The following is a 17,573-nucleotide window of genomic DNA, read 5'->3' as shown; positions in this document are numbered from 1 at the left end:
AAAAATCGAAAGTTATATTTCTTCATTTGGCCCAGAGAACGAAGATATAGAACTGTCCCTTCTTTTTTTATTTTTTGATGCAAGGTATGCACTAATGCATCGTTTAAATAAAATAAACGCACTGCAAGTAAGGACAAAATAATTGATCAATGGTAGAATAAGTTATACGTAAATGAAAAAAATTTGGAGAGTTATAAATGACTGTGACATCACCTACCATCCTACGCGCTTCTCTTTAAAAGTTTCTTTAATTTCTGTAGATAAATTTGTTTTACGCCAGTGGTTTATGATAGCAACTTTTCCATCGTTTCAAATGAATTTTTTTTTTTTTTTTTTTGAGAGAGCCGGTTAATGCATCTTGGTTTGTAAGCACTGTTAATCTCTTTGGATTCTAAATTCTGCTGCCTGGTACTTCCCTAAGTTGTATAAATTTTGCCGAACCTAAATTCTGCTTCCTAGTGCCTTCTCGAAATACGAAAACATTGCCGTACTACAAAAATTTTGGCATTTATAAATTTTGGCAACCCGGGTTCGAATCCCGGAGAAGGCATGAATGTAAATTGTCTGTCTATACATAGGCAACGGCAATTCACTTATTAGGTGCCTCCATAATAAAGTGACCATCATTTCCGGCCTTGGTAGTGACCTACGCCTATAATGGCTAGAACCCGCCGTTGGGGGGGGCAGTATTTTGTATCTTCAGAGATTACTTATACGATTCGCGATTTTTCATCTAATCCACGTGCTGCATAAATGCAAAATATTTTGGCAAAACGCCAATTAGAGCGTCTTTGTTATTCTCATCTTCTGGAAGTTATGAGCTGGTGATGTCACATTTGTTTTACTTTTGCGTACAAAAACTATGCATTTTTTAAAGAGAAAATCCATAAAACATTTCTTGAGCTGGACACCATGCTATATCCCTTCTAAAATGCAATTTCTTTTTCTTTCAGGCTACGATACCGCGTAATGTAACGTACACTCAAGCTGCCTGTCTGGAGCAAAACTGTGCGGTAAGATATTTAATGTGTCCTAAAATTCTTTAATTAAAGTAGCGGAAGTAATAAGTTTGTCAGATAATCACACAATTTTTTACTTTTGAAGCGGGGAGAAAGAAAATTTACTTTGGGCTAGATTGAAAGTTAATTTTAGCTTGCAGAGCAAAAGAGAAGAGGAAGCCGTAAAAAGAAGTCATTCATGCGATTTGAAAAGAAAAGAGAATTTTTTATTAGCTTTTCTTATTTTTAAATACGTATTTGCTTACTGTGAAGAGCTTTAGACAGTTATGTTGGTATTTGCAATAATACTACTGCACAAACAATTTATTCAGATCTTGATTCAGTTTCTTTTCCATTTTGAAAATTTATCATTACGAGAACCCATACGACAAAATTTGAAAGCAGTAAATAAAGAAATTCGATTCACCTTTTAACTCTTCTATACTCACTGATTAAATGATAGATTCATTACATTTTGAAAATTAATATTTTTACTTCCTTGTACGAAGTAAAAAGGAAGTATTGTAACCGCGAAAAGTTTCAGGCACCATATTTCAACGAAAATATCCATTTTGATCGCTATCGAATGCAATTTCACGATGTTTCTGCGTGACATCTGTACGTAAGGACAGAGTAAAAGACTCGTTTCGTTCAAAAAAATTAAAAAACTACTTTAAAATGAATTCTGAAGAGAATTTTTCGTGGAGTATCTCGCATAACTAAAAAACGAGCAGCCTCAGAACGTTGAAATTTTGTATATCGAATTGCTATAACAAGTAGTAATACCTCATATTTTGGTTTCAATCGGCCCCACCAAACGCATATAAATATATTTATATGTCCACTCTGTTACCCGGCTCAGTGATCTCAGTTTCTTTACTCTTATAGGGCCCACCAGCGGCCGAGCGGTAAAGTCGCTGAACATTGGTAGTTCGGTCCGAGGTTCGAATCCCGCGGACGGGCTGGCTGCATGGGCGTTTTCGTGGTTTTCCCCATGTGTAACGTGTATACGAGCCAGTTTCCCTTAGAAAGTCCTCCACGAAGGCATCCTTCCCCTTAGGCAGATAGCCCTCGAGGCTTTGCCATAATCACACACACACACACACACTTTACTCTTATATGTTTATAAATTGAGCCCTTTTCGCTTTAAAAATGATTGAATTATGTTGTTCTCATCTTCCGGTACGGTGTTTACGCTTTTAGGAAATCTTCAAGCAATATTTGTAGAATTATCAACAATTTAAAAGCTGTTTAAGTGCGATTAAGTCTAAATTTTAAATAACATGGCAGACATGTTTGTTTACATTTGAAACAGCAGAATAGTAGATTTGTTGCCAATCTAGAGAGACTAAGCTTCGCACCAACGAAGATAACGCCCTCATTTATTATTTCGAATTAAATCATGCTTAATCCTTTCTGGAATTTTCTCGAGGAAATAAGTCTTAAAGATTTACTTCATAATTTATAATATAGATATTTTGAGTTTTTATGTATTTTTGCCTTGTCGCGAAATTAGAACTGAATTAATTGAATGAGAAATACTTAATCGTCTGTGAAAGACTGTTTCATTTTTGTTTTGTTTGCTTAATTTCTTTTATACATCGTTCTAGATTTATTATAGTATTTGAATAGAACATGTGGCAACGATTAGATAATTATCCAAATGATAAAACGTTTGTGCATTCTGAGTTATAATATGAACGAAATATAACGCTTTTAAGTGAACCTACTGCCAAAGTGTCGCTATGGTAAACAAATATAGTGAATTTTAAAGAGTGCATTTATTCTATTGTTGTTTATGCGCTATCGATAAAGTAGACTGAATTCAATTCAATAAGTTTAAATGAAATGCAAGAAAATTTATAATTTAATATTCTGTACAAGGAAGTCATGTGCTGTACACGTCAGATTTTTTAATTCTTAATTGCTGTTCGGCATTGAATCGCATAGTCAATTTTGAGATAATCAAGTCTGCAGTAAATATGAGTCACCTGTATTCATTTTGCCATTTTTACGGAACATAATGTGGTGATCTAGCTTTCCATGTGAATAACAATGTACTGCTAGATATAATGCAGTTTCTGCAAATTAATTATCGCAAAAACATACGTAATAGTACATAATCAATCGTCAAAATTGTGTTGCTCAAGTATCAGCACAACTATACAACAATACTTAAATGTAAGCTTCGTAAACAATTTATTGCTCTAACTTAATTCTAAATTAAAATATGCGCTTAGTAAAGACTGATGTAAATAGATCACGTTTGCAAAAATGATTTGTAACGTGGTAATATCACGCTTCTATCCATTGCAATGTATAATGTCCTGACTGTATCCACTATAATAGCTAACACCTTGAACATGCATCTGTACAAAACTATGTATATCGCAATCTATATCTTGTAATATAATTCCTTTTACTTGATCTAATTTAACGCTGAAAGATAGGAGTGCCGTTAATGCCGTCGGCGGTGGCAGATCTTGTAGTGTTGGCTGGAGTCACAATTTCATCACGACTCGCGGAATGTTGAAGGAATGTTGTTAGTTTTCTGGTTTGTATTTAGGGTTAATACCTACTTACGTGGAGTAAATATTAGGTGGCCCCCTCTTAATTTCTAAATTACATAACATAACATCATGTGGGGATGGTAACTGTTTATGAATAAGTCCCAAAAGCCCTCGTTTTGTATTTTAAAATTTGTGGCTAACAAAAATATTCCTTCTCGTTTAGTATGCCTAATTAAAATAATATTTATATAATAAAATAAAATATTTTACTTGAGCTATCCCAAAACAATTGTGTTTTCTTTTAAACGAAACATTTTCTATCAATGACGTGTGCATACCCACATACAAAATAAGATGTAAAGAATAATGTTCAGAAGACAATTTTCATTTAATTTTTTAAATTCTGTGAAAACATAAACTTCACAGCAGTTTTACCAACTATACATGCATAATGTTTGGCTGCAGATTTCATAGAGTAACTAATCAAAAGGAAAATGCATTAAAAAAACTATTAACATCATTTCTGTTTATGATAAAATAAGGTTAAAATAACAATAATTTACGTATGATCACACACTTCAAGTTTCATATATAATTATGATGTTAGAATTCGTATAATAATAGTTTTCCCTTTGTGATACCACTACTAAAACGTATGTTGATTAATGAATGGTCTTACCTAAACTTAAAAGTTGTTGAGTTTTATTTTCTCACCATCAGAATAAAAAAAAGAACTTTATATAAATATTTTCAACCTGAAATCTATTTAAGCCTTAGTCTAATGAAGAAAATTTAAGCAATTTTTTTTTTGGTTGCCGTTAACATGCTTCTCAAACTGTAATAAGAGAAACTTTGATATTTTTATATATACTCTGTTTTTTATGTTAACTGCTTAACATCACTATTTATATGAATCAAATTATAACAATAAAGAGTTATAACAATTAATAAGTTACAACAATAATTATTTTTTTATATAAATAAGTTATAACAAATTAATTATTAAAAAATAACAAGTTATAACCATAAAGATCTTATAAAATTATTTGCAAGGAGTTAAAATGCATCAAGAAATAGCATACTAAGTCGTTATAATAAACTTTACTTAAGTCGTCGATTAAACTATTAATTTATTAACCCAACGTTTAGTCATTGATTATTAACCTATCCATTAGTGTGGTCTGCAGTATGAGTTAAATAAATACCTTTCAAAATAAATCTGATAGTATAATCGATTTCGAGCTTTTGCAAGCCTATGAAACGACTATGACATTTGAAATATGATGCAACAACGAATAACTAAATTCAGAATTTGTGAGAAAAATCAAATTTGGCTGAATAAAAAAGCACAAATGATAAGTTCCGCAAGTGCGTTCTTTGAATGCTAGTCTAAGCAAATAAAACTCGTATGATTTTCAGAAGAGCATTTTAAGATAAACAAAAATGTTATGCTGTATTCCGAGCAATGTGGAATTTATTTGCATTAGTAAAATTTATTAATATTAATCTAAATCGCAAAGGAGACTAAATATGGATGGTAAAAATAACTTTCTGGTTAAGAATCAGGTTAGAATCTAGTACTTGTGATCAAGATGATGTTTTGCGGCGTTAAGAAGCGGAAAAACTGAAGCAAAATTTGCATCTATATAGCGACATGTTAGAGATCAAGGAGGGAAACAGTTTTTTGTTTTGATAAATGAATTCCTAAGAACCAAAAATATTGCTAATTTTGTGAACGTGGAAATTTTTTACATGAATGTTTGAGTAAACTTCACAATTTCTTCACACAAAAAATCAACTTCACGAAATCAAAACTTCACACAAAAAATCAACACAAAACATAAACTGAATTAAAAGGAAATCAAATCTTATTTAACAAGTCTTGTTGAATTGCAATTAAATTTTTAACACAAACTAAACCGATGGCATGTCCTACTGATCCTATCAATTTCACGTAAATGTAACGATTTACAAGCTGATGGTGAGAACATAAAAGAGCGTTGATGTATAGAAATAACAGCAGTCGTTGAGGACAATCGGACGTATTTTATTTCTTGAGAAGCATATTCTGAAACTGAATTATAAAATGCGATGTTCGTAAATTGTGTGCAGGCTTTTGATCCCATTTGAGCCATTTTACGTTGTTACGTCAATACGACTGATGAAGGAGAGGTAAGTGAGACATGTTGGCAGGATACCAAGCAGAAACAGGATTGCGATCGTGTTTAACATGAACGTTAATGCAAAATAATTTCGTTTCAATTCAGATTTGTCTCGATTGGTTAAAATGGTCACGAACGTTATGCAAGACACTATGACATGTATTAGGTTTGAAATGACGCCATTTTGAGCCATTCATTGTAAGTAGTTTGTAAAGTTGCGCGCTTCCAACCTGCACGCAACAAAGTGGTGACTGCTGAGAACTGGAAATAGACCAAAGTCTTGAGAAGGGTTTAAATCCCTTTTTATTCAACTTTAGAAATTACAACTGCGTGCTCTTGACGCTCACAAACTACGCCGACCAGGCGGTAAAATAAAAATAAGAAACTGGAAAGAGATAATAACAAGTGACTAACTAGAAGGCTCTCTAAACGTAACTAACCTCACCGCGTTCTAAAATACCGCTGATAATTCAGCAAACTCTGAATATTACGTTGAAAGATTAACAATTTGCCGAGGCAAACACACAAGCCGAAACGCGTGGTTCTTCAATTTCTAACTAGCCACCTCCACACTCGTGAAGCAAGAAGCACACTTTCGAACTCGTTTCCTTTCTATTTAACTCAGAATACTTCCGCTGATAATTTGAATCCTTGCGCGTTCTACTAAAATTTACATACTCTGGCATTGGCAATTCCAGGGGAAAGTAAGGCTTGACAGGAAAGATAGTTTAAACTTAAAATAAATGTTAGTTAAAATAAATATAAACCCTACAAGTTACTATTTTTAGAATGGAAAGGAGAAATAATATTATTAAGCTTAAGGAACTGTTGCAAATTAAAAGTTTCAATATTGATTCACATAGTTTTCAACTCATACATATTTACATTTTTAGAATGGTAATAAACTATACATGTCGGCACAAACGGCGTTTAGAGAACCATGGCCGGCAGTGCTCTGATATCTGCTTTCTAGGCCGTGGGCTCCGGGGTGCTTGAGCATCTTCGCCCGGACAAGTGATCAGCTTATCACAGGACCCCCGGTGTTTAGTCCCCTAGCGAACTTTGGTACTCATTTTATCCACCCACTCATGGGATGAAAGGCTGAGTCAACCTTGCCCAGCCCAGGGATCGAATCCTGGACCTGTGTTGCTGCTGCGCGGCGCGCTAGCCACGGTGCCACCGAGCCTCTTAGGATGATAATAATTGACGTAAATACATATTTTTTGCTGTTTCGTAATTTAAGAAAGAGCTACAAATTCCGTATTGTTTTTAAATACTAACATTATCATAGCTGCACTTCTGCATTTCTTTGTTTTGTTTATATATTCTCACATGCCTGCATATTCATAGCAAACCAAAACAAACAGATAAATAAAACAAAAATTCCATCTATTCGAAAATATTCTTTTAAATGCTCATCATTCATTTAAACATAATTACTTCTTTAACTATGCAGGAATTAAATAATGTCATGAGCTATTTAAAAACTAATTCCCAGAGCAATTAGCAAGCGCCATTTTCATTCCTTCCAATGCTCAAATGTTTTATTTCTAACAAAACAACGCTTATTTAAATAATAAATTAGAATAAAAAAGTTAGAAATCACACCGCTCTTGTTGTCACAAAAAAGAGCGAAATGAAAGCAATGACGATAACCACCGAAGCGGTTCCCAGCTAACGACCCCCATCTGCGATCACAGACTTCTTGCAGCACTAATCGGAGTTCATTTTCCAGCCAATTGATCGCACCGATGTTCCACAATTTTCGTTTGTACATTTCGCTCTAATTAATGCACTGATAATACAAGCTGAGTTCCGCAACTGGCTAAATGGTATGACTGAAGCAAAAGAAACATAATAAGAACCTCTATCGATTTTCGAGAATGATGATGGGCATTAAGTACAGACTCCTGATAACGTTTCCATTGTAATTAGAATTCTTTGGCGGAGAAATGGAACTTAAGCATTTATTAATGAAACATATGGAACCGGTTCTTTACTTGTTAATCTACCGTTTGTGAGTTGTATGAAAGTATGTTATTTATGACAGAAACTTCCTTCAGAAGCGTTCAAAACTGAGAGAAAGAATATCTGGAAAAGTAAAATCTAACATACCTTTATAAAATTCTTTGGATGAAGACTTTTTTTATAAATACTAACTCTATCTTCGTTTGTTTTTTAATTATTTTTTATCCTGATGTAATGATCATAAATTTAAAGCTCGTAAACTTTAGCTAAATTTGTAAGTAATTCTTTATGATGTTAATTTTATGTGTGATTGCCTGAATGTGAATTACTCACAAAAATCACACAAATCGCAATTAACAAATCAGTCAATATGTTGCCTGTGGGTACGCGATGAGTTTGTAAGGTGTTATTTTAAGTTTCTAACAGTTATTTTAATTATTAAAAACCCTTTATTGTCTATTCTTGTTTCCCACTTACTATACCCTGCCAGAATTTTTAGTATCGTTTTACACGTAAATGAAGTAAAAAGAGTATTTAAAAGAAGGTTTCGCTTACTTTAGGAGAACAGCTTAGTCTTTAGGGGCGTGGGTTTGCCGTTAGGCTGCTTCTTTGTTTAAAGCTAACTACGCTCGGCCGTATTGTACGTATCTGCGGCTATTTGCCGGTTAATTTAATAGGAGCGAACTACGTTAGATAATTGTGTACAGCTTCGGCTAGGTTCAGTTAAGCTTAGCATTAGATTAGTTTTTTATTTACCTATCTTATTTAAAGCCCAAATGGAGGCTTTTCTGTAAGCCCGAGAAAGGGACCAACTGTATTTTTAGTTTGAGATAATAAAAGGTGAGTTTAACCCTTCTTTGGACTTTGTCGTTTACGCACTTGGACTCAGGGATAAGTTTCTACGACTACGAGGTTTCTACGACGTCAAGCAGAGATAAAATAGTTAGAAAAATTACAAGCTCATTCAGTAACGTAGGCTGTTAAACATCACTAATTTCAATCCTAGTCCCAGGTGATGTCAAAAAACTGCACAAGGAATGTTAACAGAAGTGTACATAGATTTAAATTGTATCTAAAAATATAAATACCGTTCTTTTTGTGGAGTTGCAGATATAATACAAAACGGGAGCAATAAAAGCAGCATTTAAATAATAATAAAATTTAGGAAACAAAATATAAAATATACATTTATTATTAAATAAAAATGTAAGTATTACATCAATTTGGAAGTAATTTTGCCAAGATTTAAACGAGTTAAAAATAATAGACAATTATAAGAGCAACATCAGTTTATTTCAGCCATACTGCCTTCTCTGGCGAATCGTAGCTACCAGGGCGAAGCTGTATAACGTAAATAATATATTAAAAAAAATCTGAAAGCTTTCAGATTTTATATTAGGCCCAAAGGGGCGCTTTTTCGTTTACAAATTCGGAAGCGTTTGGGATTACTGCTCTTTGTAATAAAAATATTTAAAAACAGCATAACTTTAGAATTTGCGGTAGACAGTCTCGCGCGCTGGAGATAAAAGTGTTTATTCCGTACAGTGTTGCCGCTGCTCGCTTTGAAATGATTCAGATTTTTAATCAAGACTTCGTTAAAGGTTTGCAAAATATGAAATAAGTAATAAAACAAATTCGAAATTCAACATTCGGGCTTCCAGGTGCCTATATTCGAGTGGAGGACTACGTCATACAAGATTTGATTGCTCTAGGTAGCGTTTTTTTTTCAAACTATATGAAACATACATACATTTATGTGGATTGTTCATTATTTAATTTCTGTAAACGCAGTACATACCGATAATATTTAGTGGTAACAATCTGAAAAGTGATTTAACATTTTTAGTGATTCGACGAAAAATGCCGTTTTGCGTCTAACAGCCCGACTGCGCTAAAAGTTTTCGAGCTGTTTTGTGCCTTTCACGTGAAATAAAAGAACTAAAATCTAATCAAAACTCGATATAAACATAAATTTTTTTTTAAAAACATATATTTCACAAATTTTAAGAAAGTAAGCCATATTTAAGTCACAGTTTTGATTTTATAAAGCAAAGCATATCAAGTTACGAGTGCAAATTGAAGTCTGAGTGACATGGCAGATGATTTTGCTCATTTAGTGAATGAAATACACTGAAGTCGTAAGGATGACAATTAAATCCATAATTTTGGCGAATGAAATAATTGCAAATTGCTGAAATAAACCGCACAATGCACAGGAATAAATTGTCTTAGCAACAAGCAATGGCAACAAAATTACAAGTAAATAGAAAAAAAAAAAAAAAAAAAAAAAAAAAAAAAAAAAGAAAGCAAAAATGTATGCTATTAAAATTACTAAGGTTAATCTCGCTTCACACATTTATACTTATGCCTACCTTTAAGGTCTCTCAGGCTGTCATTATAACTTATTATTGAAAAGAGCAGGTAATTAGGAAAAATGAAAATTATTTATGAAAAACATATGCTGATTTATAGAAAAAGTCTCTTACCACTTATTTATACGAGAAATTAATTACTGTACATTCTTATGCTACGAATAAGAAATATGCCTTCTGTCCAGATAAGTATTCGATTTACTATTATTATTTGTCCAGTAATAAGAATTTTTTTTTATAGAATAACTAATAGTAGTTCAGAACTCTATTTTTATAGAATAACTTAACTGAATTATATAATTCTAAAAACTATTAAATAAGTTTTGGTTATGTAAAAAATGTACTTTTTTTTACTATATCTTGCATTTGTGACCCAAGATGCACATCACAGCTTATAATAAGACGCGGTTTTTTTCTTTGTCAGTAACTTCTATTAATGAACAGTTGTTAATGCAAATTGCGTTTCTTTTTAAAAGTCATGAGTAGAACGTTGTTTTTAACTGTTCAAATCAAAAGAGAATTCGAAATTTTCATGCGGCGTGGCCGCGTTAAATCATTTTAAATAAGAAAACTTTTCTAATTTACAAACAACCCACAGTTATTATCAAGCTTTTAAAAATTCAACTTATTTCATCATCTGACATCCATCTGTTAATACTTCTTAAAAATTACAAATCGGATCTTCTTTCAAGCCAGCTGAAGTAAATAAATTGCAAACATAAGAAATGAAAGTCTAAAAATGAAAAGCTTTAGTGAGAAGATTATGTTTGAAATATTGGGCTAAAACCATCTCACAATCTAATGTAATTTTGCCTTGCTTGAAACGTTTGTGCATATACACGATAACACATTTAAATGAATTTAAAATATATTGCAAGAAAAATCGTTGTTTTATTTTATTCTTCGAATTTGTGTTTTATTTTATTCTTCGACTTTGTGTTTTATTTTATTCTTCGTCTTTTATTTTATTCTTTGTCTTTTGTTTTATTCTTCGTCTTATATTTCTTATACTCTTCGTCTTTTATTTTTCATCTTATATTTCTTTTATTCTTCGTCTTATATTTCTTTTATTCTTCGTCTTATATTTCTTTTATTCTTCGTCTTATATTTCTTATACTCTTCGTCTTTCATTCTTTGTCTTTTCTTTTATTCTTCATCTTATATTTCTTATACTCTTCGTCTTATATGTCTTTTATTCTTCGTCTTTTATTTTATTTTATTCTTATTTTTATTAGAATATAAGTTAGTTCTTTGACTTGACACGTATCTTATCTTAAGAGACCAAAATCATTCATTATATCAGTCAAATCATTCTTAAAGCTAAATCTAAAGCTGTAATAGTTTAGCAGAGAAATTTCATATAGTTATTCGATTCTGAATTGAATTACTCAGCTTACTCATTATCAACTCCAAATTAGTCCTTATTATCAGCTTCAAAGCAGTTTTTGTGTCGTCCAAAAACTTCTGGAAGCTTCAAGAAAAATTGCTACAAACTCTACAAAAATACGATTTTAAAAAATTGCAAAAAATTGCCAAATGTCGCAAAAACAAATGCACAGATATATCAGAAGATTTTCTATCTATATTTCCTGTTCTAATTAGCTATTTTTGCTATTCAAAAACCGATCGATTCCGAATCATGAGCTCTACAATTCCCGAAGTAAGCACAAAAAATGACTACGAATTCAATTATAAAAAATACACAAAAAATTATTGCATAAATTTCACTAAATAAATAAATTCATGAGCAAGCATGATACACAACACTATAAAAATTTTATAAAGCCTGAAATATATTCAAATACACAGGTATTTCCCTAAATTTATAGCAATAAGTTGGCTTCCAAGTTTAATGATTTTAGATATAAAACTGCATATACAAAATTTAAATAACTACCCCATCCATTGGTTGCTGAAAATGTCATATAAATAACTTCATCCTTTAATAAAACGCCTAACTAACATAACAGGATTGGATTCCTTAGATTAAAGCAGAGTATTCGAGGGCTATCCTGCAAGAGAAAGTGAAGTTTTTGTAATAAACTTTCACTTTCTGAAACTCTGAAAATTCGCTCGTATTTACATTACACATGGGCACAGCCAGGAAAGCTTCATACAGCCAGTCGGTACACTGAGATTTGGACCTGAAGCGAGATAGCAGTATTCAGCGATTTTTATCGCTTTTCTATTGCCTATCCACTAGCTACAATAAAGCAGAAATTCCTCAAATACTGTGTGAGGGTTCCGTTATGTTACTTAATCAGTTACTTTATGTTTATTAAGGTCTTTTGGATATGTACTGTCACCTCTCCTTTTCCGTTTTCCCACCAGAATGCAAATTAGTTCGCGATTTTTTATAGTGAGGTTTTAGACTGTGAGACACAGCGTGTTTTGCTTTTCATGGCCGTATTTCTAGGCTGCTACCTTAGATAAGAGTTCCAGTCTTCAACCTTGCATTATAACTGCTTAGTTGAATTCCACGCCGGTTTAGTTTTGAGCCAACTTTGCGTTAAAGTGATTGTGTGGGCTTTGGCTACTAGTTTATTTGAATTTAAATTTTATATTTGATATAGTTAATTTATTTCACCAAAAGTGGTTGGCTGAGTCGTAAGCACATAGTGTGTATTCTTTTCTTATTTAGTTTTAGTAAACTGTCTTTTACAACCTTCCGAAGTTTGAGTTGCGACTATTTCAGATATAGCGATAAGTCGCTTAAAGTCTACCAAGAGTTAAGACAGAGTTAAGACAGTTGGACTAAACCTGTAAAACTCTGAAACTCTCTTTGAATAACCAGTCTTGAAATAACCATCTTAACTGCTTACAGCTTTTAAATTTAAAAGATAATCTCTCTTTGAGCAAACGGTATGAAAACTATCATTATAGCCGTCTGTTAATTTAGGTTTGCAGAAAAATATAAAAATCATAAAGCTGCTAAAGTGTCAAAATAATTAAAAAAACATAACAGTTTTTATGAAAAAACTAATACACAAGTATACCAAGTAACGTACCAGGTGATATACACAAGTAAGCAAATGAACTCTAATTTTACTTGACTGATTTTAATTTACATGCACATGCATGTATATTACGATCATGTTTTTAAATTTTTCATTATTCATTTTCGCAGTCTGTAGACTAAAATCTGTGAAAATGACTTTTGAAATTTATTGCATATTTATGTATAAAAAATTTCCTTGTGCTACACAAATATTTGATTTTGCTATTGAGGAAAGGAAGTGTCATCGAAGTCTCTTAATAATGAAGTCGTTTAGTAACACGCACTTAATTCTAACTTTATACATGAAGTAGTGTCTTAGTTAAGCTGTCTTTCATTATCACAACCAACATATATTAAAATCAAGGTCAGAAAAATATTTCTTTAAAAGCATAAAAATATGTAACAAAATACCCATTTCATAGCCTTGGAAAATATAAATGGCATGAATAAGTTTTATGGTCAATATACTGGCCAAAGGTGTTCATGCTTTGTACCTAAATATGGAATAACTCGTGGAAAACAGCTTCCTGTGTTTTGTTTATAAACTAATTGCAGAAGACGCCTGGCGTTGGCAAATTGCATTCAACTTCAGACCTAACATCCCTGTGTCTAAATCATGTCCAACGCAAGCTTTCTCGGACTTTATGGTGACCATTCATGTCAGTTTCGTGCCGGACAAAAGGGCGCTCTTCATATTTCATACGCAGATGATTTACAAAGGAGCGGACATCCTGCTAGTTGTCATTGGAGCTGAATTAGGGGTTCAAATTCGCCTGGAACAATATATTTTTAGTCAATATTCTGAAGGTTTTATCACAATTTGTCCAGAAAAAAGTAAAAGTAAAATCCGTAGACAGTAGATATCCTAAATGGAAAGCTGTAAGATCATAAGGGGAGAAAATAAAAGAATGTAATTTCATTGCATAGAGTAAAAGTGTGTACTAGGTTCCATTCGATGCATGCCTTTTATTTTGTATATATGATATTTCACCTTTTTTCTTTTCAAGACTATATAATTGAGTTGTTTACACAGAGACTCTTCGCCCATTTTTTGAACATTTTACTTTGCTGTAAAAAACATCGCCTGCTTGGAAATTTTTTTTTTAACTGAAACAGTATTTTCCTAAGTATATATTATCTTCCGCTATCTAAAAATTTTGCTTTCATGCAAAATGTCGCTTTTAAAGAAGGAATGGACAGGAAGCTGTGTTTGTGCTCTTTTCGAAGAAAACTATTCGTATTTAATTATTAAAAAATGCTGTGAAAGCCATGAGTTTTCGGTATTTAAAGCAAGGATAGATAATAATGTCAATGAGAAAGTTAAAAAAAAGTCAGAGTTTCGCTTCAAGCAGAAAAATTGTTCAACATACATATCGAAGGAAAATACGGAATATTTCGAATGTTGTAAAGTTAAATGTTAGAGTTAAGTTGTAAAGTTAAACTTTAATGTTAAAAAAAAAAAAACTTCCAAGCCAAAAAGGACAGTTGAAGGATCATTAAAATGCTCACTGTCAACTGTAAACAAAGTGATTAATGCTCATTAGAATTGTAGAGTTCGGTAGATTCACGTTTGTGTGAACACTGGAAGAATAGTAATGACTGCACAAGAGAAGGGTTAAAAGTACCCTTTATTAACTCTTTAAAATTTACAAAACGCCAACTCGACTCTAACAAACTACGACTCTTGCTTGGGCAGTAAATGAAATCAGATAACGAAACTAAAAGTTTGAAGATATGAACAAGTGATAGAAATAAACTACAGGGCTCAGCTAGATTCCGTTTCTTAAAACCCCGTCGAAACTAGTGGCAGCAAGTAAATGCAATTAAGTCACGTGGACCAGCAATAAGCAATCGTTTAAGCAGCAGAGGTGGAGGCTATAGACTAACTCTCCTCTTTCCTACCGAAACTCGGTTTTTAAACTCTTTCTGCAAAGTAGAATTTGCATTCCTTCGCGCGCGCTACCTGACAATTAGGGAAATGAAGGGTTATAGGAAAGAATAGCACTTAAATAAAATTGGTTATTTGAAATAAATAGAAATCCCTACAGAATATTAAAAAGGCGAAAAAACGTAGTACGCGTCCACTTTCTCGACGACATATCGCCGAAAGCAGAACGGACTGTAGAATTCTTTATGAGAAACACTTATTCGAATAAAAATGGAAAAATATTGTTGTTGAAAAGAGCTGTTGCCATTCCGTGACCATTAAATGTTTAATTTTCCAGTTATAGTAGCTCAGTATAACAATCTAATCTATTTAAAATCTTTACATAGCTGATAAGAATTTCATTTTTGTTTTGCAAAATTATAGTAGTAAATTTTTTAACCGTCAGGAAGAAACAGCTGCTTTAGAACAACATATTTTTTAATAATTTATATAAATACTACTGCAAGGAATTGTGGCATTTCTCTCGTTCTCTCTTTATATTTTTGCATTTGTATTGGTTCATTATTTATAAAAGTGCAAAAAACAGAACATGATGGATATTTTTATGATGATAAGATTTATTTTTCCTAATTCCTCTCACTTATCTCAACAATTCTCTCTGGTATTCTAATATACCGTTGACAATTGATATCAAGAAATATTCGAACAAAGCTTTTTTGCAATAATCCGTCGCAAAACCCTCACGTATCCTTTTCTATCAAGGGAACACATCTTTCTTGATTACGATCCCAAGATGCAAAGAGATGTATACTTACCATTTTTTTTATTCTTTACATATTTATTTATAGATCGGCAGGGGCAAAAGAAGCGTTGCTGTTGGATCGGAGAATTCCTTGGAGTGGGATCCATCGAAACAAAACTCTTTTGGTGGAGTTGAGCTTGATCAGTTAGCTCCCTTGGAAAAAGCGTCATTGAGTTACGACGCCAGCCACAGCGGTAACAATCAGGCTTTCGAGATTGTTGGCGAAGAAGAAGCATATGCCTCAGATGATGAAGGAGAAGGAGATTATGAAGATATGACGGATTAAAATTAAGATTGCAAACGATATTAGTAAACAATATTGTATACTCATTTTGTTAGACCTTTTGAAATAAATAAAGATTCTATATATAGTTTTCAAAAATATAAAAATTTGTAATGCACTATCTCTACCATTTTTTCCTTCTTTTATTTGTGGATTAACAAGCACTAATGTACTTTACAAAATTTAAAGACACATTTATAGCTGAATATGACTAATGAAACACGCAATGTATAGGAATTATCGTAAATAAATCACATAAATTATGTTTTATAAAACAATAAATTCTGTACATACATTTTATCGCCTAACCTATTGGGAAATTAATATTTAAAATTTAATATAATTAAAGCGAATGATGCACTCACAGAATAGGTAAAAAAGTTTAAATCGCATAAAATTTGATTCATCAAATAAAATAATCAGTGTTAACCTCGAAACTGTATTTCATTGATTATGCAACATAAGTTTGAAAAGCATATTGTTAATCAATAATCCTCATGATCTTTTCGCTAAATCATGATCTATATTTTGTTTGTTTGTTTAATCAATTGTGTAAATCTTTTTACTTAAGCGGAAATATTTCTTTATAGAAGTTTTTATAAAGGAAATTGATTAATTTCCATGTATTCATGGAGAAAGGTTCATATAGTCCAGTCAAAGTTCCAGTCTCTGGAATGCGAACCTGTATCGAGCTACTTCAGCAGTCTTACCAACACGGTCTTTCCTGAGCCTGACTTATATTTTGATTTATGATATTTTTTATTATTAAACTGAAGGGTCATTAGCTTTTTGAAGCAGGAGACGTGAAAAATATGCAGTGCCCTCGCCGAGACTCGAACCCTGGACCTCTCGAATAGGCGTCGAGTATGCTTCCAATTACAACACGAAGGCATAAGGAAAGGAAGAAGAAAATACGATACGATACTTAACATATTAAGGCAACCATATTGGCGCAGTTTGGCGATTATTTGCAAACGAAAAGGTAGAAGTTGCTTATCGGATGGAAGTTGGTGGTTTTCGAGCCCTTTTTTAGGAAGATTAAAAAAATGTCGCTATTTATAGTATGTAGGTAAGCATTTCAAAATATCAAAAAAAGCAAACTTTAGGAATTCAAAATACAAATTTTAACTATTGAATAAGAATTACATGATACCTTAAAAACAGTAAAACAGTTACATTCTTATGCATAACTTCCTGTATTTTTTTTCGCGGTAATGGTCTTTCGAAGTACACAGTGATCTGTTTTCGCTTATAAAAAATCAGAGAATTGCGGGGGCTTCGCGCAAACCTCGGCAACAGCTCCCATCTGCTAAGCGTATTTCCTCGCTGTTCCCATTAGAAAATTTTCAGCAAAATTCTTCATTTATGCAAACATTTTCCTGCAGTTTCTTTCATTGTTGGTAAATTTCAGAAGCTCATGTTTTAAAACTAAGTTTAAGGCAAAAAATATCACGATTTGCTTTTAAAAAAATGTTGGGACTTGGATTACAACAGATACATACGAAAATGGCGGCGGTGCTTGACAAAAGGATTTTTATGAGCATGGTTGCCAGAGTTTGGCTCATTCTGAAAACTTGGCGATTCCTACTAAA

At 32.4% G+C, this 17,573-nt stretch overlaps 1 protein-coding gene across 3 annotated transcripts in view; it reads left to right on the top strand.

The window, feature by feature from the left end:
* Positions 1-16,108, top strand: part of LOC118186730 (uncharacterized) — a 120,507-nt gene extending 104,399 nt beyond the window's left edge. For all 3 annotated transcript variants that reach the window (XM_085817946.1, XM_085817947.1, XM_085817944.1), the window contains 2 exons: positions 954-1,013; positions 15,745-16,108. In XM_085817946.1, coding sequence (XP_085674072.1) covers positions 954-1,013; positions 15,745-15,984 — 300 coding nt within the window. In that variant the 3' untranslated portion in view covers positions 15,985-16,108. The remainder of the gene's footprint in view (positions 1-953; positions 1,014-15,744) is intronic.
* Positions 16,109-17,573: the final 1,465 nt, after the last annotated feature.

This window comes from Stegodyphus dumicola, chromosome 6 (genome assembly GCF_044657685.1).
Source record: "Stegodyphus dumicola isolate Sdum_Otavi_A_Nest chromosome 6, ASM4465768v1".
Taxonomy (NCBI): domain Eukaryota; kingdom Metazoa; phylum Arthropoda; class Arachnida; order Araneae; family Eresidae; genus Stegodyphus; species Stegodyphus dumicola.
This window is presented reverse-complemented; position numbering and strand designations above follow the sequence as displayed.